Here is a 20,312-nt window from a genome sequence, read left to right on the forward strand (position 1 = left end):
AATACCTGCTGTGTGGTGGTCCTTTGGGGGTCCTAACCATTGAAGAACAGGGTGAATTATTTTTTAATTAACCTTTTCCTATCTTACTGCCAGCCCACTGGCCCGGACCAAAATGTTGTTGCAATCTTTCGGCCAGTATGGCTGGCCCGCTGGGGGAACTCTTTACATATTTATACATACTATGATGGGTAAAGAATAAGGAAAGATCTACATCTGCCAGTTAAGACAGATATTATAGGGGCTGAGCTCCTCTGAAATATGTTCATGCCTTACCTTCTTCTGATCAATGCCTGTTAGGTATCTCATCTGTTGTCCACATATCTGCCTGGGATTCCTTCAAGTTTTCAGATTTCCTTTCATTTCATTTCAATAAACAAGCATTAAATAATCTTTTGGCACCCATTTTTAGGCACAATTCAGTCATGCTCTGCACGAAAAACATTATCTATAAAACTGGTATATGAACAGTTAAAACTTTGCATACTTGTCAAGGTATTTAAATTCTTTATTTAATCTGATGCTTAAAAGCGTCTGCAGAACGGGAGAGTTCATGTTGCCTGGTCTAGAAAAATACATAAAAAATGAGTGTGATGAGCCACAGCTTTAGTAGATGAAGTAGTTATACTGGACACACTGTTGTGACAGATCGTGGTGGTGGCAGATGCAAATTTTGCCCCTTGCCATGTCCATACTACAGTAGACTCGCTGTTATGTCCTAAACTCTGCATTCTGTTCAGATCACAAACACACACACACACACACACAAACACCACATATGGGATTTTAATCTTAGAATTATAATTAATTGGGACGGGCAGAGAAATGCTCAGGATGATGTTTTGTCTCTGTAAGTTTATTCTCAGTTGGTGGTAAAGCCCCTGGCTTATATTTTACAAATCAGAACCCAAGTAAACATTTCTTTCCATACATGGCCTGATTTCAAAGTCAGAACACTTTATATTATTATTCTTTTTTTTTATTGAGATTCTCTTTGCACTGCAGCAGCTGTCAATAAAGTGTATGCAGTAAAGTGAACTCTAGTCTTTGTACTACACCTCAGGCTCTGTAAATGTAAGGAATAAACAAAGTATGAGAACTCTCAACATACAATCAATCAGGACAGGGAGATGTTTTACTTTCCTGTCAGCTTTGTTACCCTCTCCTGCACTGGCATTCAGGGGTTCTGGCTTGAGCAGTGTGTGCGTGTGTTTCAGTTACATATCCATGGAAGAATTTGATTTGTAAAACAACTAGCTTTAGCCACCTTCTGGTAAAATTGCTGACAACATTTGGAATGGGCATAATTAAATTGCTGGCTGGTGGGTCACTTATCATTCACTGAGTGATTTAATGTGACAACATTATGAGAGTTGGTCCTGTTATCAAATGTATTTTGCCTGAGGTGTCTAAGCAACTGATCTGCCTAAATGTTTTCTGAACATTCTGAAAGACTATTTTTAAGTTACTGTTTTTTTACACTCTAGAACAGGGCTTCTGTTTAACTACATTTACATTTTCGGCATTTGGCAGGCACTTTTATCCAAAGCGACTTACAGCCCTGTGGCAGCGTACTGCCTATGCAATTGAGGGTTAAGTGACAACCTGGAAGTGGTGGGGCTTGAACCAGCGACCTTTTGATTACTAGTGCACTACCTTAATCACTAGGCTACAATTGATTGTGGAAAGATGCTGCTGCACCTCTCACTGCTAAAATAACTGTGCTGAGGTTCAGGTGATCTGTATTGTATTTGCACTCTTTTTCTTTCAGCATAGTTTCAGTATATTCAGTATTCAGTATATAGTTTCAGTTCAATAAACATAATATAACTGAAGGGAACCTGAGTAACAACTCAACACATTCTGTAAAACATTTTTTCGTATGTATAAAGGTCTGAGGTATAAAGCCTGTTTTACTGTAATAACTGGAGCACCACCTTTCTATCATTTATTCTTTTATATTGCTGTGAAAAAAATTTGCCCAATCATATTTGCAGAAATCCGTTAATTTGGACACTGTTAGATTTTCAGGAATTAAAACCAAGCAGCTTAAAAGAACAGAATGAACAGAAATCCACTTTAACATGTATTTACCATTACACCAACAAAACCGAAGACTATTTGGTTGACAGGTAGAGAGTTGAGCCTGGGAAACAACTTTTTTTTTATATTCATAACTAAATAAAGGCACTAAGGGGTAAATAATGCTCCCTCACTAATGCTGGGATCCAGGGTTTGAATCCCCAGAAATGGATCAGGCATCTACATACAGATATGATTGCCATCTACATCCTGTCCAGGTTGTGTCACTGAGAACTGCTTGTTTCAAGTCTTTCCATAGCATCTTAAACTTCAGGACTTCAGTTTCGTTTTGATTTAGTCATGCAAGTGTGAACATGCATACAATTACGTCTGACAGATGACAGAGTTTTACTACATAATAAAATTCATAATTCATTTTTTCTGGATGTTTTTGTGAATCCCTAGATGAGTTATTGCTTAATTCTCTCACAGTGGTTTTGGTGGCTATGTATGGAAGTAAATCTATGGAAGTAAATCTGTCTCATCAGATTTTGAATTTAAAAGCCTTTGAATTTTGATTACTGAACTTTAAGCCTTTGAATTTTGATTACTGAACTTTTTTGCCTCAACCCACACATTTTACAATAACTATGGAAGTAAATCTGTCTCATCAGATTTTGAAATTTAAAAGCCTTTGAATTTTGATTACTGAACTTTAAGCCTTTGAATTTTGATTACTGAACTTTTTTGCCTCAGAATTCAACCCACACATTTTACAATAACTCATTTTCACTTTCATTTTTTGATGTTAACAAATTCAAAATCAAAAATTCAAGTTTATAAAATTCAAATAATATATATTCAGGTTGCTCAAATTCGATAGGTCAAATTCAGATCACAAAATTCAGATTAAAAAATTCAGACTAAACATCCGGGACACGCAGGATGAGCAATCGATTCCAGAGCCGTAGAGAGAACAGAGTAGCGACACTCCCATAGAGAACCGCTGTGACGGGGGCGGGACATTTCTCTGCACAGCTCCGGGTGGAGCTCTGTTCATTTCCACTACTGAGCAGCATTTTCAGCTGTATGTTGCTTTGTTTTAAAGAAATAATGAATTTGATGTCATTAATATACTTAATACTGTTATTGTTTAGCATTTGCTCAGCACTAAATGTTACATGTTTATCTTATTTAATAGGTATAACTGAATTTAGCTCATTCAGTTAAGCTTAATTAATGCCACTAGAGTCTTTTCACCTTAAAATGAGGTGATTAATCAAGAGTCTTGTTACAGAAATGATAATAAAACATTAGAGCCATAATAAATCATGCTACTTTTACTTTCACACTTAAGTACATTTGAAGGTAAATACTTTAGTACTTTTACTCAGTGAAGTGGAGGTAAAGAGTATTTTACTTTTACTACTACTTTTACTGGAGTAATATTTTACCTTGGATATCTCTACTTTAACTCAACTACATGGTTTGTGTACCTTGTCCACCACTTACATTAGACAAAATGAACTAGTGCATATTATTATGAATTAATTCATGTATTACATGTAGGAATGAATTATTAATCACTCATGAAATAAGAGATGAATGAAGCTATTTCATGTACCTGCACAATAATGTTAAAGGTACGGTAGTGTGTTTATAAATCTGTTCATTCAGTGCAGGTAAACATTATGAATCCAGCCACATGGCTCAGTGTTTAACCAAAATGATGATTATTATTATTATTATGAATCCTCAGGAAAGTGAAGGGAGATTATAGTTTATGCAAAAAAAAAGAAAGAAAAAAAGCTCTTTAATCTCTGTACTGTATATTGTTTATACTACTTAATGATATGGCATTATTTAATGTATGCTAATATAATGTACTGTGTGTTAACAAGAACGATCTATTCATTATAAGTCATTATAAACATCAATCTTTCACTTCATATACCAAATGCAGTAAATGTAAAGGCAGTTGAAAATACCCAGAAATTGTACAAATGTTTATTATTTAGTGTTTAATACTTCATTCACTGCTGCTTGTCCCATCCCAGCTAGCCTTGTAATTGTGGCCCACTTCCGGCGCAGCTGGGCCGGAATAGCCCCCAAAACACTGCGATACCATTTATTTCCCGTTTTCTTCTCCTTTCACATCCTCATAGATAAAATAATACATTTATTCTACAGATTAACTACAGATTAACTACAGATTAACTACAGATTGTGCAGCAGAAAGTATTTTATTAAGATAATTGCAGCAAGTATAATAATAATAATAATAATAATCAGAATATTAAAAATAAGACAAATTATAAAAGTGAAACAAAATGACAACTATATTAATATTATATATAGAAAATAACATATAATTGCATATAAGAATGATAATTATCAAAGTGAACAATATTGTAAATATACATACTATACTACGCATACACAATACTACTAAACATACTACTACTACAACTACATCTACTAATACAGCCTACATACATACCATAAATATTTTACACACACACACACACACACACATATATATATATATATATACAGTGGTGGAAATAAGTATTTTATATTATTAATTATTATTATTAAGTATTTAATACACTATTGAATGAGCTTTAATTATTTTGCAGCTGTTGGCTAATGCAAGAAACTGTTTACCTTTTAGCTAACGTTACCTGAAGTGTATTAGTTCAGACTACCAGTTAACCTGAAACTCAATAGATAACATTACCTAACAGTTTCCATTTCCAAATTGCTCTCTATCTTAATCCAAAACTCATTAATAGACTTTCTGCTTACATTTTGCTAAGTAAAATGTTAAGATTCAACGTTAATTTACCAAACACGAACAAATAATTAGTCCTCTTTTTTAACGGCTCGCATCGCACTGTTGCTATGGTGACGTTGTTCCGCGTCTCTACGAGCACCAGCCAAACCCAGCTGTGGTAACAACTGGACCGGATCTGGCTACACTGATTCTGGCCGATTCTGACACTCGGCCGACTGTGCCGATAGAAAAGAGGGAGCTGGACCAGATGATTGTGCTAGCTGGGATATGAGAACATGACAGCGCGGGGTTTTTTGAAACTATTGGATGGATACATAAACCACGTGACCGTGTGGCGGCGAGAACAAGGATTGTCGCAACTCTCTCTATCTACGGCTCTGATCGATTCTGTCTCAAATCGAACCGACACCCAGCCAATCAAGTTACACTCCAGCGATCAAGTGACAACGAAGCGGCTTCGTTTACAGCAGAGCCGTAGAGAGAGAGAGTTGCGACACTTCTTGTTCTCGCGGTCACGTGGTTTATGTACCCCTCCAGTAGTTCCAAACAAACCCGGCGCTGTCATGGGACAAGCAGCAGTGAGTGAAATATTAAAAGGCAAATAATAAAATATTGTACAATTTCTGGGTATTTTCACCTGCCTTTACATTTACTGCATCTGCTTTAATGTCAGTTTGGTATATGAAGTGGAAGATTTTTATAATGACTTAATAGGTTGTTCTTGTTAACACACAGTACATTATATTAGCATACATTACATAATGTGATATCATTAAGTAGTATAAACAATATACAGTACAGAGATTAAAGAGCTTTTTTTCTTTCTTTTTTTTTGCATAAACTATAATCTCCCTTCACTTTCCTGAGGATTCATAATAATAATAATAATCATCATTTTGGTTAAACACTGAGCCATGTGGCTGGATTCATAATGTTTACCTGCACTGAATGAACAGATTTATAAACACACTACCGTACCTTTAACATTATTGTGCAGGTACATGAAATAGCTTCATTCATCTCTTATTTCATGAGTGATTAATAATTCATTCCTACATGTAATACATGAATTAATTCATAATAATATGCACTAGTTCATTTTGTCTAATGTAAGTGGTGGACAAGGTACACAAACCATGTAGTTGAGTTAAAGTAGAGATATCCAAGGTAAAATATTACTCCAGTAAAAGTAGTAGTAAAAGTAAAATACTCTTTACCTCCACTTCACTGAGTAAAAGTACTAAAGTATTTACCTTCAAATGTACTTAAGTGTGAAAGTAAAAGTAGCATGATTTATTATGGCTCTAATGTTTTATTATCATTTCTGTAACAAGACTCTTGATTAATCACCTCATTTTAAGGTGAAAAGACTCTAGTGGCATTAATTAAGCTTAACTGAATGAGCTAAATTCAGTTATACCTATTAAATAAGATAAACATGTAACATTTAGTGCTGAGCAAATGCTAAACAATAACAGTATTAAGTATATTAATGACATCAAATTCATTATTTCTTTAAAACAAAGCAACATACAGCTGAAAATGCTGCTCAGTAGTGGAAATGAACAGAGCTCCACCCGGAGCTGTGCAGAGAAATGTCCCGCCCCCGTCACAGCGGTTCTCTATGGGAGTGTCGCTACTCTGTTCTCTCTACGGCTCTGGAATCGATTGCTCATCCTGCGTGTCCCGGATGTTTAGTCTGAATTTTTTAATCTGAATTTTGTGATCTGAATTTGACCTATCGAATTTGAGCAACCTGAATATATATTATTTGAATTTTATAAACTTGAATTTTTGATTTTGAATTTGTTAACATCAAAAAATGAAAGTGAAAATGAGTTATTGTAAAATGTGTGGGTTGAATTCTGAGGCAAAAAAGTTCAGTAATCAAAATTCAAAGGCTTAAAGTTCAGTAATCAAAATTCAAAGGCTTTTAAATTTCAAAATCTGATGAGACAGATTTACTTCCATAGGTGGCTGCTTGATTTTGGTAAGCACAGAGATTAGTTGGTTTTGTACCTTAGAGGACTGGCTGAATATGGCAAACTATTTCACTGACTAAATGTGCAATTACTTTTTCTATTTAAAAAAGTGTTTTGTTGTGTAATTTGTTGTGTTTTGTTTCCATGCCCACGTGCCATGCTTTTGTGGCCAGCATGGAGCCATGCAGGTGCAGATGACTGACAGTGGCATTTCCTTTAATCATGCAATTTCCCCAGCTCCATCAGCTTCCTGCTGGCCATAATGGCATGGCAGGTGGGCATAATTCTGAGGCATGCACCCCCTGTCGGTCGCTTAGGCAGATGGGCTCATTACACTCTATCAGTGTTTTGTTTATGGTTTGTTTAATGATCTAAAAGCATGAGGTTTAATGAATATATAACAACCAGAGCAGTTTAAAAGAGGGCATTGTTTTTTCTGTTTTTACACCTTTACTAGTCTTTATTACTACATTAGTCAACTGAATTCTGTTTATATTTCTTTAGTCCTCAATCTTTTATGCCAGAGAGAGAGAACCACAGAATCTGCTCTCAACAGGTTGTAAAGTTATTGTCCTGCTGAGACGAAGCTGCTCTTTATTGCCTCATTAGTGTGAAATGTTCAGATGTCAGAGGAAATTACTGTTAATTATGCTGTAGAAGTCTTCTGAGGGCATGACAGGATTAATTACTGTAAAGTGGCCAGAGGGACTGAGAGATCTTCAGCAGACCGGAACTGTACCTGGAGAAAATGAAGAAAGGGAAAAATGAGCTGTCTTTCTTATCAGCACTCACTTATTAGGAGATGAGACACCTACATTTTTTTGCAAGCCTTGGATGTCGCTGGCCATCACACTAATTGATGGATAACTTGGGCTAAATTCCTTCTAGCTACAGGAAATTGTCTATTATTGTTTTTATTCAGTAGAACCACACTCTTTGGATCTACATAGTACAGTTTAAAATGAATCTGTTGGTGTTGCTTAATCCATTTTTGGAGTTTTTGGGGGTAGAAGGTACCCTCAGACCCTCCCAATTAGTAAAAACAACAGTTTGGGGGGTCGTTAGTTAACTATAATTTCAGGCAAAACTCAGAAAGTAGCTGAAGTTAGCTTCTATATATATATATATATATATATCAGCCATAACATTAAAACCACCTCCTTGTTTCTAAACTCACTGTCCATTTTCAGCTCCACTTACCATATATAAGCACTTTGTAGTTCTACGATTACTGACTGTAGTCCATCTGTTTCTCAGCATGCTTTGTTAGCCCCCTTACACCCTGTTCTTCAATGGTCAGGACCCCCACAGGACCACCACAGAGCAGGTATTATTTAGGTGGTGGATGATTCTCAGCACTGCAGTAACAGTGACATGGTGGTGGTGTGTTAGTGTGTGTTGTGCTGGTATGGGTGGACAAGACACAGCAGCACTGCTGGAGTTTTTAAACACCTCACTGTCACTGCTGGACTGAGAATAGTCCATCAACCAAAAATATCCAGCCAACAGCGCCCCGTGGGCAGCGTCCTGTGACCACTGATGAAGGTCTAAAAGATGACCAACTCAAACAGCAGCAATAGATGAGCCATCATCTCTGACTAGGTAGGAGTGTCTAATAGAGTGGACAGTGAGTGGATGCGGTATTTTAAAAACTCCAGCAGCGCTGCTGTGTCTGATCCACTCATACCAGCACAACACACACTAACACACCACCACTATGTCAGTGTCACTGCAGTGCTGAGAATGATCCACCACCCAAATAATACCTACTCTGTGGTGGTCCTGTGGAGGTCCTGACCATTGAAGAAATTAGCCTTTTTAGCCTGGGTGAAAGCAGGCTAAAAAAAGTATGCAGAGAAACAGATGGACTACAGTCAATAATTGTAGAACTACAAAGTGCTTCTATATGGTAAGTGGAGCTGATGAAATGGACAGGGAGTGTAGAAACAGCTGTAAAATTTTCAAAAGAAAAAAAGACTTTGCTCTCAGGAGACATGTAAACCCATGTAAACACCCACATCTGTCTATTCGGAGCAAGAAGGTGTTTTAGAAAGTTTTTTTTTAAAATCCTGCACAGCTATAGAGAGAAATTACACAGACAGGTTACATTTAATTGGATCTTAACTCTCGATATAGCTTTCACAGAGCCGTAGTACTTTCATCAGTAATACAGGTGAAGAGTAGGTGCTGCACAGTTACATAGGTCTACAGGACCTGGATTTGATCCTTGCCTTTGGTAATTGTCTGTAAATAATATTGGATTTTTGTGCATATCTGTGTGAGCTACATCAGAAGAATAGTCTCATTTCCTACAACTTCCCAAAACATGCAGAATACCCTGTGGACTGGCTCCTGTAAATTTTTCCTGGAATTGAGTGGTTTATAGGTGAGTACGTTGTGCCCTGCCATGGATTGTGAATTGGTGCCCTGTCAGGGGAGTATATCTGCCTTGCACTTAGGCTTTCCAGTAGGTACAAGAACTGTTGCGACTTTAAAGGATGAAGCAGTTTGTAAGAATCATTGATTGATGATACTGTTTGCTCCAGCTCACTTTAGCCAAATTACTGACTTTACCTTTAATGGTCTCTTTGGACTTTAAATCATGGGCTGTAATTCTTTTATACTGATCAATCATTCACTTTAAAAGTTATAAATCAAAGTAAACATTGTGCACTATTTTATTTTTGCACTGTTTTATTTCATATTCATTTAAATATGGTCCAGTGCCAAAAAATCTAATCCCTGCTTATTTAATTACAGAATCACCATTGTGTACCAGTATAAATTAAATTGTATTCTTTTTTTATTTTTTCTTTCCCCTTCAGGTCAGATCTCTGTGGAAGGCTTTGCGAGATATCTATTTGGTGAGGAAAATAGCATCATACCCCCAGAGAAGCTGGATCAGAGTGAAGACATGACATTTCCAATGTCGCACTATTTTATTAACTCCTCCCATAACACCTACCTCACAGGTTAGTTAACCAGGCAGTGCCACAAAAATACTTAATTCAGTCAGACTGCTCATTTGTTTCTCAGTAATCATGAAAATTCATGTTTGTAAGTATGTAGACACGGGCGCCTAGGTGGCACAGTAGGATAATCGGCTAGCACAGTGGTCCCTAACCTTTTTTGCACAACGGACTGGTTTCATATAAGCTATATTTTCACGGACCAGCGGAGGCGGAAGGATTTAACTACACTGCTCAGAAATGATTGTAATTAACTTTTTTTTCTCCAACGAGATTCTGCTCCCACCAATGGGTGATAGGAGACAATAAGACCAAGGTGTTTTGGAAATAAAAGCAGTGAAAACTGAAAACTGCTTTTCTAGAGATCTCTTGGCTCTGCTACCGGTCGGCTGGGCACCCTCTAGCAGGCATAATTGGCTAGGGTTGGCTTCCACTCTGCTGGGTGGGAAAGACCGGACTAAGGGGTGGGGTGATGAATGCTGTGTAAGGACCTTGTTTGCCCGTACGTGAAGCTGACTTCTCGTGCAAATCCACTGAAGTATGGGAGAATAAGAAGAGATTGGTTGACTGCGAACACGTCAGAAGGAGTGTGTGTCAGGCAAATATACACCCTCCTTGGATGCCTGGGGTCCCCAGCAGCAGATTGGCTACCCTAAATTGGGAGAAAAGGGGTAAAATGCATAAAAAGAATTAAAAAAAAGTATGTAGACACTTTATAATTATTAAGTGCACTTGTTGCAGACATCCATTGCTAACAGGTATGTAAAATATACAAGTCCATGTTTTTGGCCAAATTTGAGAAAGGCCCTATCCTGTTCTAGCATGACTGTGCCTCGTTCAGTGGCCGGCACAAAACCAAGACCACAGCCATGTCTGAGGTTACAAATGCTCTTTTGACTGAATATGCACACATACCCACATTTTTAAATTAGTGGAGGCAACTCCATATTAAGGGTGGCACAGTGGCTTAGTGGGTAGCACTGTCGCCTCACAGCAAGAAGGTCCCGGGTTTGATCCCCAGGCGGTGCAGTCCAGGTCCTTTCTGTGCGGAGTTTGCATGTTCTCCCCGTGTCTGTGTGGGTTTCCTCCGGGAGCTCCGGTTTCCTTCCACAGTCCAAAAACATGCAGTCAGGTTAATTGGAGACACTGAATTTCCCTATAAGTAAATGGGTGTGTGTGTGTGTGTGTGTATGTGTGTCTGCCCTGCGATGGACTGGCGTCCCATCCAGGGTGTTACTGTGTGCCTTGTGCCCAGTGGAAAGCTGGGATAGGCTTCAGCACCCAGGCGACCCTAATTGAATAAGCGGATAAGAAAATGAATGAATGAATATATGAATGAACTCCATATTAACATCCATGGTTTTGGAGTAGGATGTGTACTACACTTATGGTCAAGTTTCCACATACTTTTGGGTATATAATTTACACTGGGCTGTGAAACATGGTAAATGTCCAGGATATATACCTAACTGCACAAGTTCACTTTACTCTCCCAGATGTTTCCTGCAAAGTTAAATATTTTTGTGTGGAAAATAACAAAAAAAATGTTAATTGCTTGTTCTGATGAACTGTTCTATTAAATAATTCTGGATGTTCTAATGAACTCTTCTATTTCCAGATCAAGGCATTCGTTGTAAAGTTGGGCAAATCCAGTCAATTGTTAGGAAACTTTGCATTATAAGATATGACTTCTCTGGTAATTGGAAGTGAAAAAAGAGAAAAATGCATTTCCTGAAAATACTAAAAGGATTTTGTCTAAAAAAAATTACCACTGAATTGTCTCCAATGATTCTGATTGTGCTGCAGCATTACAATTCTAATAGGCAAATAATTGCTTTGCAAATGATGGTAATACAGTTAGAGCCCACCCCATTACTGTTTTACCAAGAATACTGAGATTGCTTAGTGTGTGCGTGTGTGTGTGTGTGTGTGTGTGTGTGTGTGTGTGTGTGAGTGAGTGTGTGTGTGTGAGTGAGTGTGAGAATAATATGCGGTGGGAATAATAAAATCACAATGTTTTAAGACAATCCAAAACATATCAGAATATTGACATTTTCTCATACAGGATAGGCAACAGAATAATGTCATAAAAAAATAGAAAAGTCATTTCCTAATGGGTTTTGTTTTCTTATTTTCATATTTCATATTAAGTAGAAATGAAACAATATGCACACAAATTGTAATATCAAATGAATAATAAATACAAAGTGAGTTAGTCAGGTTTATTAGTGTAAAGATAATACTCGTAATACTCTCAATGAATGTTGACACTCCTTCAAGGGGCAGCACTGTGGCTTTCCTCCCACAGTCCAAAGACGTGCAAGTGAGGTGAATTCTAGATATAAGTTGTCTGGGCAGCACGGTGTCTAAGTGGGTAGCACTGTTGCCTCACTGCAAGAAGGTCCTGGATTTGATCCCCAGGTGGGGCGCTTCAGTTCCTTTCTGTGTGGAGTTTGCATGTTCTCCCCGTGTCCGCGGGTTTTCTCCGGGTGCTCCGGTTTCCTCCCACAGTCCAAAGATATGCAAGTGAGGTGAATTGGAGATACTAAATTGTCCATGACTGTGTTCGATATAACCTTGTGAACTGATGAACCTTGTGTAATGAGTAACTATCGTTCCTGTCATGAATGTAACCAAAGTGTAAAACATGACGGGAAAATCATAATAAACAAAACAACAAACAAATTTGTCCATGACTGTGTTTGCCATTAAACTTAAATGGATGAATCTTGTGTAATCAGTGATGAATGTATGATAAATCCTGTCATGAATGTAACCAAAGTGTGTAAAACATGACACTAATATATATATATATACAGTGTATCACAAAAGTGAGTACACCCCTCACATTTCTGCAGATATTTAAGTATATCTTTTCATGGGACAACACTGACAAAATGACACTTTGACACAATGAAAAGTAGTCTGTGTGCAGCTTATATAACAGTGTAAATTTATTCTTCCCTCAAAATAACTCAATATACAGCCATTAATGTCTAAACCACCGGCAACAAAAGTGAGTACACCCCTAAGAGACTACACCCCTAAATGTCCAAATTGAGCACTGCTTGTCATTTCCCCTCCAAAATGTCATGTGATTTGTTAGTGTTACTAGGTCTCAGGTGTGCATAGGGAGCAGGTGTGTTCAATTTAGTAGTACAGCTCTCACACTCTCTCATACTGGTCACTGAAAGTTCCAACATGGCACCTCATGGCAAAGAACTCTCTGAGGATCTTAAAAGACGAATTGTTGCGCTACATGAAGATGGCCAAGGCTACAAGAAGATGCCAACACCCTGAAACTGAGCTGCAGCACAGTGGCCAAGATCATCCAGCGTTTTAAAAGAGCAGGGTCCACTCAGAACAGACCTCGCGTTGGTCGTCCAAAGAAGCTGAGTGCACGTGCTCAGCGTCACATCCAACTGCTGTCTTTGAAAGATAGGCGCAGGAGTGCTGTCAGCATTGCTGCAGAGATTGAAAAGGTGGGGGGTCAGCCTGTCAGTGCTCAGACCATACGCCGCACACTACATCAAATTGGTCTGCATGGCTGTCACCCCAGAAGGAAGCCTCTTCTGAAGTCTCTACACAAGAAAGCCCACAAACAGTTTGCTGAAGACATGTCAACAAAGGACATGGATTACTGGAACCATGTCCTATGGTCTGATGAGACCAAGATTAATTTGTTTAGTTCAGATGGTCTCAAGCATGTGTGGCGGCAATCAGGTGAGGAGTACAAAGATAAGTGTGTCATGCCTACAGTCAAGCATGGTGGTGGGAATGCCATGGTCTGGGGCTGCATGAGTGCAGCAGGTGTTGGGGAGTTACATTTCATTGAGGGACACACAAACTCCAATATGTACTGTGAAATACTGAAGCAGAGCATGATCCCCTCCCTCCGGAAACTGGGTCGCAGGGCAGTGTTCCAGCATGATAATGACCCCAAACACACCTCTAAGACGACCACTGCTTTATTGAAGAGGCTGAGGGTAAAGGTGATGGACTGGCCAAGCATGTCTCCAGACCTAAACCCAATAGAACATCTTTGGGGCATCCTCAAGCGGAAGGTGGAGGAGCGCAAAGTCTCGAATATCCGCCAGCTCCGTGATGTCGTCATGGAGGAGTGGAAAAGCATTCCAGTGGCAACCTGTGAAGCTCTGGTAAACTCCATGCCCAGGAGAGTTAAGGCAGTTCTAAGAAATAATGGTGGCCACACAAAATATTGACACTTCAGGAACTTTCACTAAGGGGTGTACTCACTTTTGTTGCCGGTGGTTTAGACATTAATGGCTGTATATTGAGTTATTTTGAGGGAAGAATAAATTTACACTGTTATATAAGCTGCACACAGACTACTTTTCATTGTGTCAAAGTGTCATTTTGTCAGTGTTGTCCCATGAAAAGATATACTTAAATATCTGCAGAAATGTGAGGGGTGTACTCACTTTTGTGATACACTGTATATATTGTCTTTATGCATTTTCTCGCCTTTTTCTTCCTTTTTCGCGTGTCCAATTGCCCCAAGCATCATGCTTCCTCTCCACCAATGCCGATCTCTGCTCTGATTGAGGAGAACGAAGCTCCGACACGTGGGCAGCATGCCGTATGCAGCTTATCACCTGCACTTTGACGAGTGCAGTGCAGCCTAGCTGCGTGTATGGAGGGACACACCCTAAGAGCACTCTTTTTCTTATCTCTGTGCAGGCACCATCAATCAGCCAGCAGAGGTCGTAATTGCACCAGTCATGAGAGAGAGAGAGAGACCCTATATGAACAACAGGCCAATCGTTGTTCATGTGGCCGCTCAGACTTAGCCGGCAAGGCAGAGCTGAGATTCGATACGATGTATTCAAGATACCAGCTCTGGTTCCAGCGTGTGTTTTTACCACTGTGCCACCTGAGCGGCCAACACTGAAGACATTTAACGATGATCCATCACAGGATGCCGCCTAAATTTCAGCCCTGTTAGAACAGCCATGATCACTTCAAGAGCTGGTATTAGAAAGTAGGAATGTATATTTATAACCGAGCATCCACACAAAAGTCTAAGATCACCATGGGCATGTGATATAAAGTCCATAACCAGTGGACTATAGAGCATGATCTGGAATGCTGTAGTTTGTGAAGTTTGATGTGGCAGAACTTGTTGCCCTGCACACAGGGGATGGAATAAAAACTAATGTTCACATGTCCTCCAAAATCTAGTGGGAATCCTTCCCAAAATACTGCAAATCAGTGACCAACCTTTAACTCAGGGTTTGGGATGAGCTGTTCACCACACAGTTATGTACACAATGTTTATTCTTTCACATACTTTTGGCCTCTGATGGCGGCTCTGCTACGTTCTGAGTGTGTGTGTTTTCTGAGCAGCAGGCCAGCTGGCAGGGAACTCTTCGGTGGAGATGTACAAGCAGGTGCTGCTTTCAGGCTGCCGCTGTATAGAGCTGGACTGCTGGAAGGGCCGCACAGCAGAGGAGGAACCAATCATCACCCATGGTTTCACCATGACCACCGAGATCTCCTTTAAGGTAAATTAACACATCAGCATGGGTGCAGAGGACAGATCAGTGGGAGTCAGGGAGGTGACAGAAGGGTACACCCTGGTATGCTGGCACTAGGGAAAGAGTGTGAATGTGTGTGTGTGTGTATATATATATAAATAAATTATATGCTATGTAATACAGTATTATATTATAGTACTGTATAAGATGAGGGATTTTCAAAAAGTTTCCGCACTTTTATATTTCGGTATAATATACAAAACTAACTGCAGAACATCCGAACGCACATATGTAAACCAGGTGCTGCATTCTGATTGGCTGAGCTGAATGTCACTCACATTTCGCCGCTACAATATTGTAATATAATAATAATGACCTGGCGAGCGCAGCCAATGGGGGGGCAGTGCGGTGGGGGGTTGAGTTCATGTCGTGGAGGGCCTTCTCCCGCCGTGGGCCCCAGTGCACCTGCCCTCATGGTAGTTACGCCCCTGGGGTGGGAGGAATAGTAATGGGTTGTCTGAGAGAGCTTATAGTCCGGATTTAGCAGCATCTGATTTCCACCTTTTTGGACGCTCAAAGAAGCTTCAAGGGGAAGAAGATTTTCATCATGATGATGATGTAAAAGCAGCTCTGAAGCAGTTTCTACACGCTCAAACAAAACATTTTTTGCTGTTGGCATTAAAAAGTTGGTACTACACTCGGATCGGAAGGTGACTATGTAGAAAAGTGATGTCATTTGTTTTTAAAATTCTTAATTAATAGAGTTTTTAAAAGTGCAAAAACTTTTTGAAGAAGCCTCATATTTAATATTATAGTATAGTATTTCATAGGCCATTGAACACTGAACAGGGTGTCTACCCATTGAAAAGCATCACATACAGGGCCGCTCAGGTGGCGCAGCGGTAAAAACACACGCTGGGACCAGAGCTGGGATCTCGAATACATCGGCCGGCTGAGGCTGAGCGGCCACATGAACAACGATTGGCCTGTTGTTCAGATATGGGTGGGACTAAGCCAGATAGGGTCTCTCTCTCTCATTACTGGTGCAATTATGACCTCTGCTGGCTGATTGATGGCGCCTGCACAGAGATGAGAAAAAGAGTGCTCTCAGGGTGTGTCCCTCCATACACGCAGCTAGGCTGCACTGCACTCGTCAAAGTGCAGGTGATAAGATACATACAGCATGCTACCCACGTGTCGGAGGGGGTGTGGGTTAGCTTCATTCTCCTCAATCAGAGCAGAGATCGGCATTGGTGGAGAGGTTGCAATGGCGTGATGCAATGGGGCAATTGGACGCACTAAAAGGGAGAAAATGCATAAAGAAAAAAAAAGCATCACGTACTTGTGTATTTATCCAATTACACGTGGGGTAATTTAGAGCATCCAATCCTCACTCTGCATGTTTTTGGGAGGTGGGAGGAAACCAGAGTGCCCAAAGAAAAACCACACCAGCATTAAAAAGAAGAAATGTGCAAATTCTCACAGTAACTTGAAGCGACAGGTAAACCCAGGTTCCCCGGGCACATATTCAGCTAAAATACAAAAGTTAACTAAGCAGAGCCAAACAAATTTAGGGCTTTATTGAGCAGAACAAGGGAACAAGATCAGAAAATTGAGTGGCGAAGGGGAGAGCCAGGACAGATGGGAAAATGTTGTAAGCTCGGCATAAGTGCAAAAGCGATGGATTTGAAAATAAACACTGGCAGTTTCTTTGCAGTGTTTCATTAGGTCATGGCTTTGCAGTGAGCCTAATCTTGCACGTTACCAATCTGTGATGACATGGCTCTCGAGACTTGGATTGACTGCTAATAGGATTCCATCTCCATCTGGAGTGGCGTTAGATATTTCTCACATTCCCTAATCAGCATTCATCTCAGCCGCATGAAGTCTGTGATGGCCCCTGATGTCCTTTAAAGCTTCTCCATTACGGCTGTGCATTTGGGCTTGTCTTTTCAGGAAGTGATTGAGGCCATTGCTGAGAGCGCCTTCAAGACGTCCCCTTTCCCCGTCATCCTGTCATTTGAGAATCATGTGGATTCGTAAGTCAAAGCATCACTGATACTACTGACTTCATAAAATTATGTGCTTTGAAGAGCTAGATGTATGAAGTAAAATGTTCAGCCATTGAGCTAGTGAAATATTTTAAACTTAAAAGAAAATGCAAGTTTAGAAACAAGATATTAGTTAATAAATTAAAGACACTGATATTAGACCAAGCAAACAGCATGGGCGGCATTGATAAAAATGATGCACAGTTATTGGTTGTGTTCTGATGAAAACATTGCTGTATACAGATTAAACTCAAGTAAATAGTATGGCTATTATGAGGCTTAAACAGACCACTTCTGCTGATCAGTGTTGTCCTGCATAGACAGTATATGAAATATGGCTTGGTTATCATACAGGACGGAAACATTACTCACAGAATGCAGTTTTGCCAACTCAAGACACTGAGATTTGAGACACTGAGACTTTCTTATAAAGAAAAAAGCAAGATAATGTGTATGGTTTGTCCATTGGGTTGATTTTTTTTTGTGTTTGTCTTGCCCTTCAGTCCCAAGCAGCAGGCTAAGATGGCTGAGTATTGCAGATCAATATTTGGAGATGCTCTGCTCATAGAACCACTGGAGAAATACCCGGTGAGTTCAGATCAGCTGTATGCACCGTCCTATTGTCAATTAAGTAAAGTTTTATCTAAAGGTGCTTTTCGAATGTTTTTTTTTGTATGTATGTGCATAAAGCCCTAATACAGATAAAGTCAGATAAAGTTTACATACACATGTAAATTGCTGTATTTATGTCAGACATTAATGTTTTTGTGATAAGATAAGATAGCCTTTTATTATCCCACGGGGGGAAATTTACAGTGTTACAGCAGCTTTCAAGAATATAAAAATAAAAACAATACAAAGTGTTTACACATATTTACACATATATTAAAAAGTAGAAAAGTAAGAATATGTAAAAAAATTACAAAAATATAAACAGTCTTTTTAAGGAAAGTTAACCAAATAATTGCACATTTGTTAAGAAGTATTGCACAAGGTACGGAAGGTATTGCACATATTTTAAGAAGTTATTGCACAGAGAATATTATAAACAATGTGAAAATATTGTGATGGTGATTATCTGCATTCTCCTTTATGTATTTGCGTTGTCAGCTTTTTTTTTGTTTTGTAAATGTTATTGTGTTGTGACTCAGCGGGCCACCGTACAGACCCTTAGAAGACCCATAAAAAACTGGATTTTTGACAAATATGTATCCAGTCAGCTTGTCACAGAAAAAGAACAGTTGCAGGAAGCATTAAAACCTATGTTACTGCTGTAAACTTTTAAACTCTTTTTTTCTTCAACTAACCATTTAAAGGTTTTAATCCTTGGCACTGCAGTGTTACCAGAAAACATACAAGTCTAAAGTCATTTTAGTTGCATATTTTAAAAATATTGAGACTTGAAAATAGACAGCCATTGGACACAAAATGTATGGTTTTTATATAGATTTACATGTATGGTTTTTATATAGATTTATATAGAGTCACATTTTCTCACACACCATACCACTTTTTTGCCTCTAAATTACATGTTTTTCTCCAGTCCCTTTTCCTCTGACACCAATCATATGCTCTATAGAATGCACCATATATATCAACCCTCGTATATCAAATTGCAGAGCCGGGCACTTAAAGCACATTCAGTGGAAATCTGCCACCAACTAATCTAAATGCTAGTACTTGGCAAACCTTTATCTGCCCTCTGCCCAGTTGTCATAGTTACTAGTCAAAAGCAAGCTTTGTCCTCCTGTGAAGGAACTCGTTGGACCCCTGTCACTCGTCCTTACGTAACCACTTTCCCTCTTTCATCCCGCTCTTTTACTTTATTTTGTAAGTGCCTTTGAGGTTGTGAATGATGTGGTTATATATATGCATTGAGTCAGTAGATTTATTATGGTAGGAATGGCCTGGTTTTTGGCTGCGGTGTCCTTTTGTCCTTTGTGTGGGAGACCGTGTGAAGTTAGCTTCATCTACGAGAGCCTGGCCAACTGTCCAACTGTGAAAGGCTAACTGGGTTTTATTTCCGAGTTATCTCCTCTTTCCCAAGAGTGAAACGGAAAGAGCCGTGTTTAATATATACTCAGAACTCATATATATGTACAGTATATTCTATTATCTATACATCTAAAAATGCTTGTTTTTAAAAGCAACAAAAAAGTACCTGAAGATCACAAAAAATATTACCAATACTATTTTCTACCGTGTGATGATGTTTTATAACAAATTTTGTCTCAGGGCTTTAACCTGGGTCAACAGTGGTGGGATGTTTATGAAGTTCTCATTTATACACCGATCAGCCATAACATTAAAACCACCTCCTTGTTTCTTCACTCACTGTCCATTTTATCAGCTCCACTTACCATATAGAAGCACTTTGTAGTTCTACAATTACTGACTGTAGTTCATCTATTTCTCTACATACTTTTTAGCCTGCTTTCACCCTGTTCTTCAATGATCAAGACCACCACAGAGCAGGTATTATTTAGGTGGTGGATCATTCTCAGCACTGCAGTGACACTGACATGGTGGTGGTGTGTTAGTGTGTGTTGTGCTGGTATGACTGGATCAGACACAGCAGCGCTGCTGGAGTTTTTAAATACCATGTCCGCTCACTGTCCACTCTATTAGACACTCCTACCTAGTTGGTTCACCTTGTAGATGTAAAGTCAGAGACGATCGCTCATCTATTCCTGCTGTTTGAGTCGGTCATCTTTTAGATCTTCATCATGGGCCACAGGACGCTGACCACGGGCCGCTGTTGGCTGGATGTTTTTGGTTGGTGGACTATTCAGTCCAGCAGTGACAGTGAGGTGTTTAAAAACTCCAGCAGCGCTGCTGTGTCTTATCCACTCATACCAGTACAACACACACTAACACACCACCACCATGTCAGTGTCACTGCAGTGCTGAGAATAATCCACCACCTAAATAATACCTGCTCTGTGGTGGTCCTGTGGGGGTCCTGACCATTGAAGAACAGCATGAAAGGGGGCTAA

General features: G+C 39.3%; 1 protein-coding gene across 4 annotated transcripts in view; it reads left to right on the forward strand.

Moving 5' to 3' along the window:
- Window positions 1-20,312, forward strand: part of plcb1l (phospholipase C beta 1-like) — a 157,001-nt gene that overhangs the window by 90,804 nt on the left and 45,885 nt on the right. For all 4 annotated transcript variants that reach the window (XM_063002252.1, XM_063002253.1, XM_063002254.1 and 1 more), the window contains exons 10-13: window positions 9,624-9,770; window positions 15,135-15,292; window positions 17,222-17,304; window positions 17,820-17,904. In XM_063002252.1, coding sequence (XP_062858322.1) covers window positions 9,624-9,770; window positions 15,135-15,292; window positions 17,222-17,304; window positions 17,820-17,904 — 473 coding nt within the window. The remainder of the gene's footprint in view (window positions 1-9,623; window positions 9,771-15,134; window positions 15,293-17,221; window positions 17,305-17,819; window positions 17,905-20,312) is intronic.

Source organism: Trichomycterus rosablanca, chromosome 9 (assembly GCF_030014385.1).
Source record: "Trichomycterus rosablanca isolate fTriRos1 chromosome 9, fTriRos1.hap1, whole genome shotgun sequence".
In the NCBI taxonomy this organism is placed as follows: domain Eukaryota; kingdom Metazoa; phylum Chordata; class Actinopteri; order Siluriformes; family Trichomycteridae; genus Trichomycterus; species Trichomycterus rosablanca.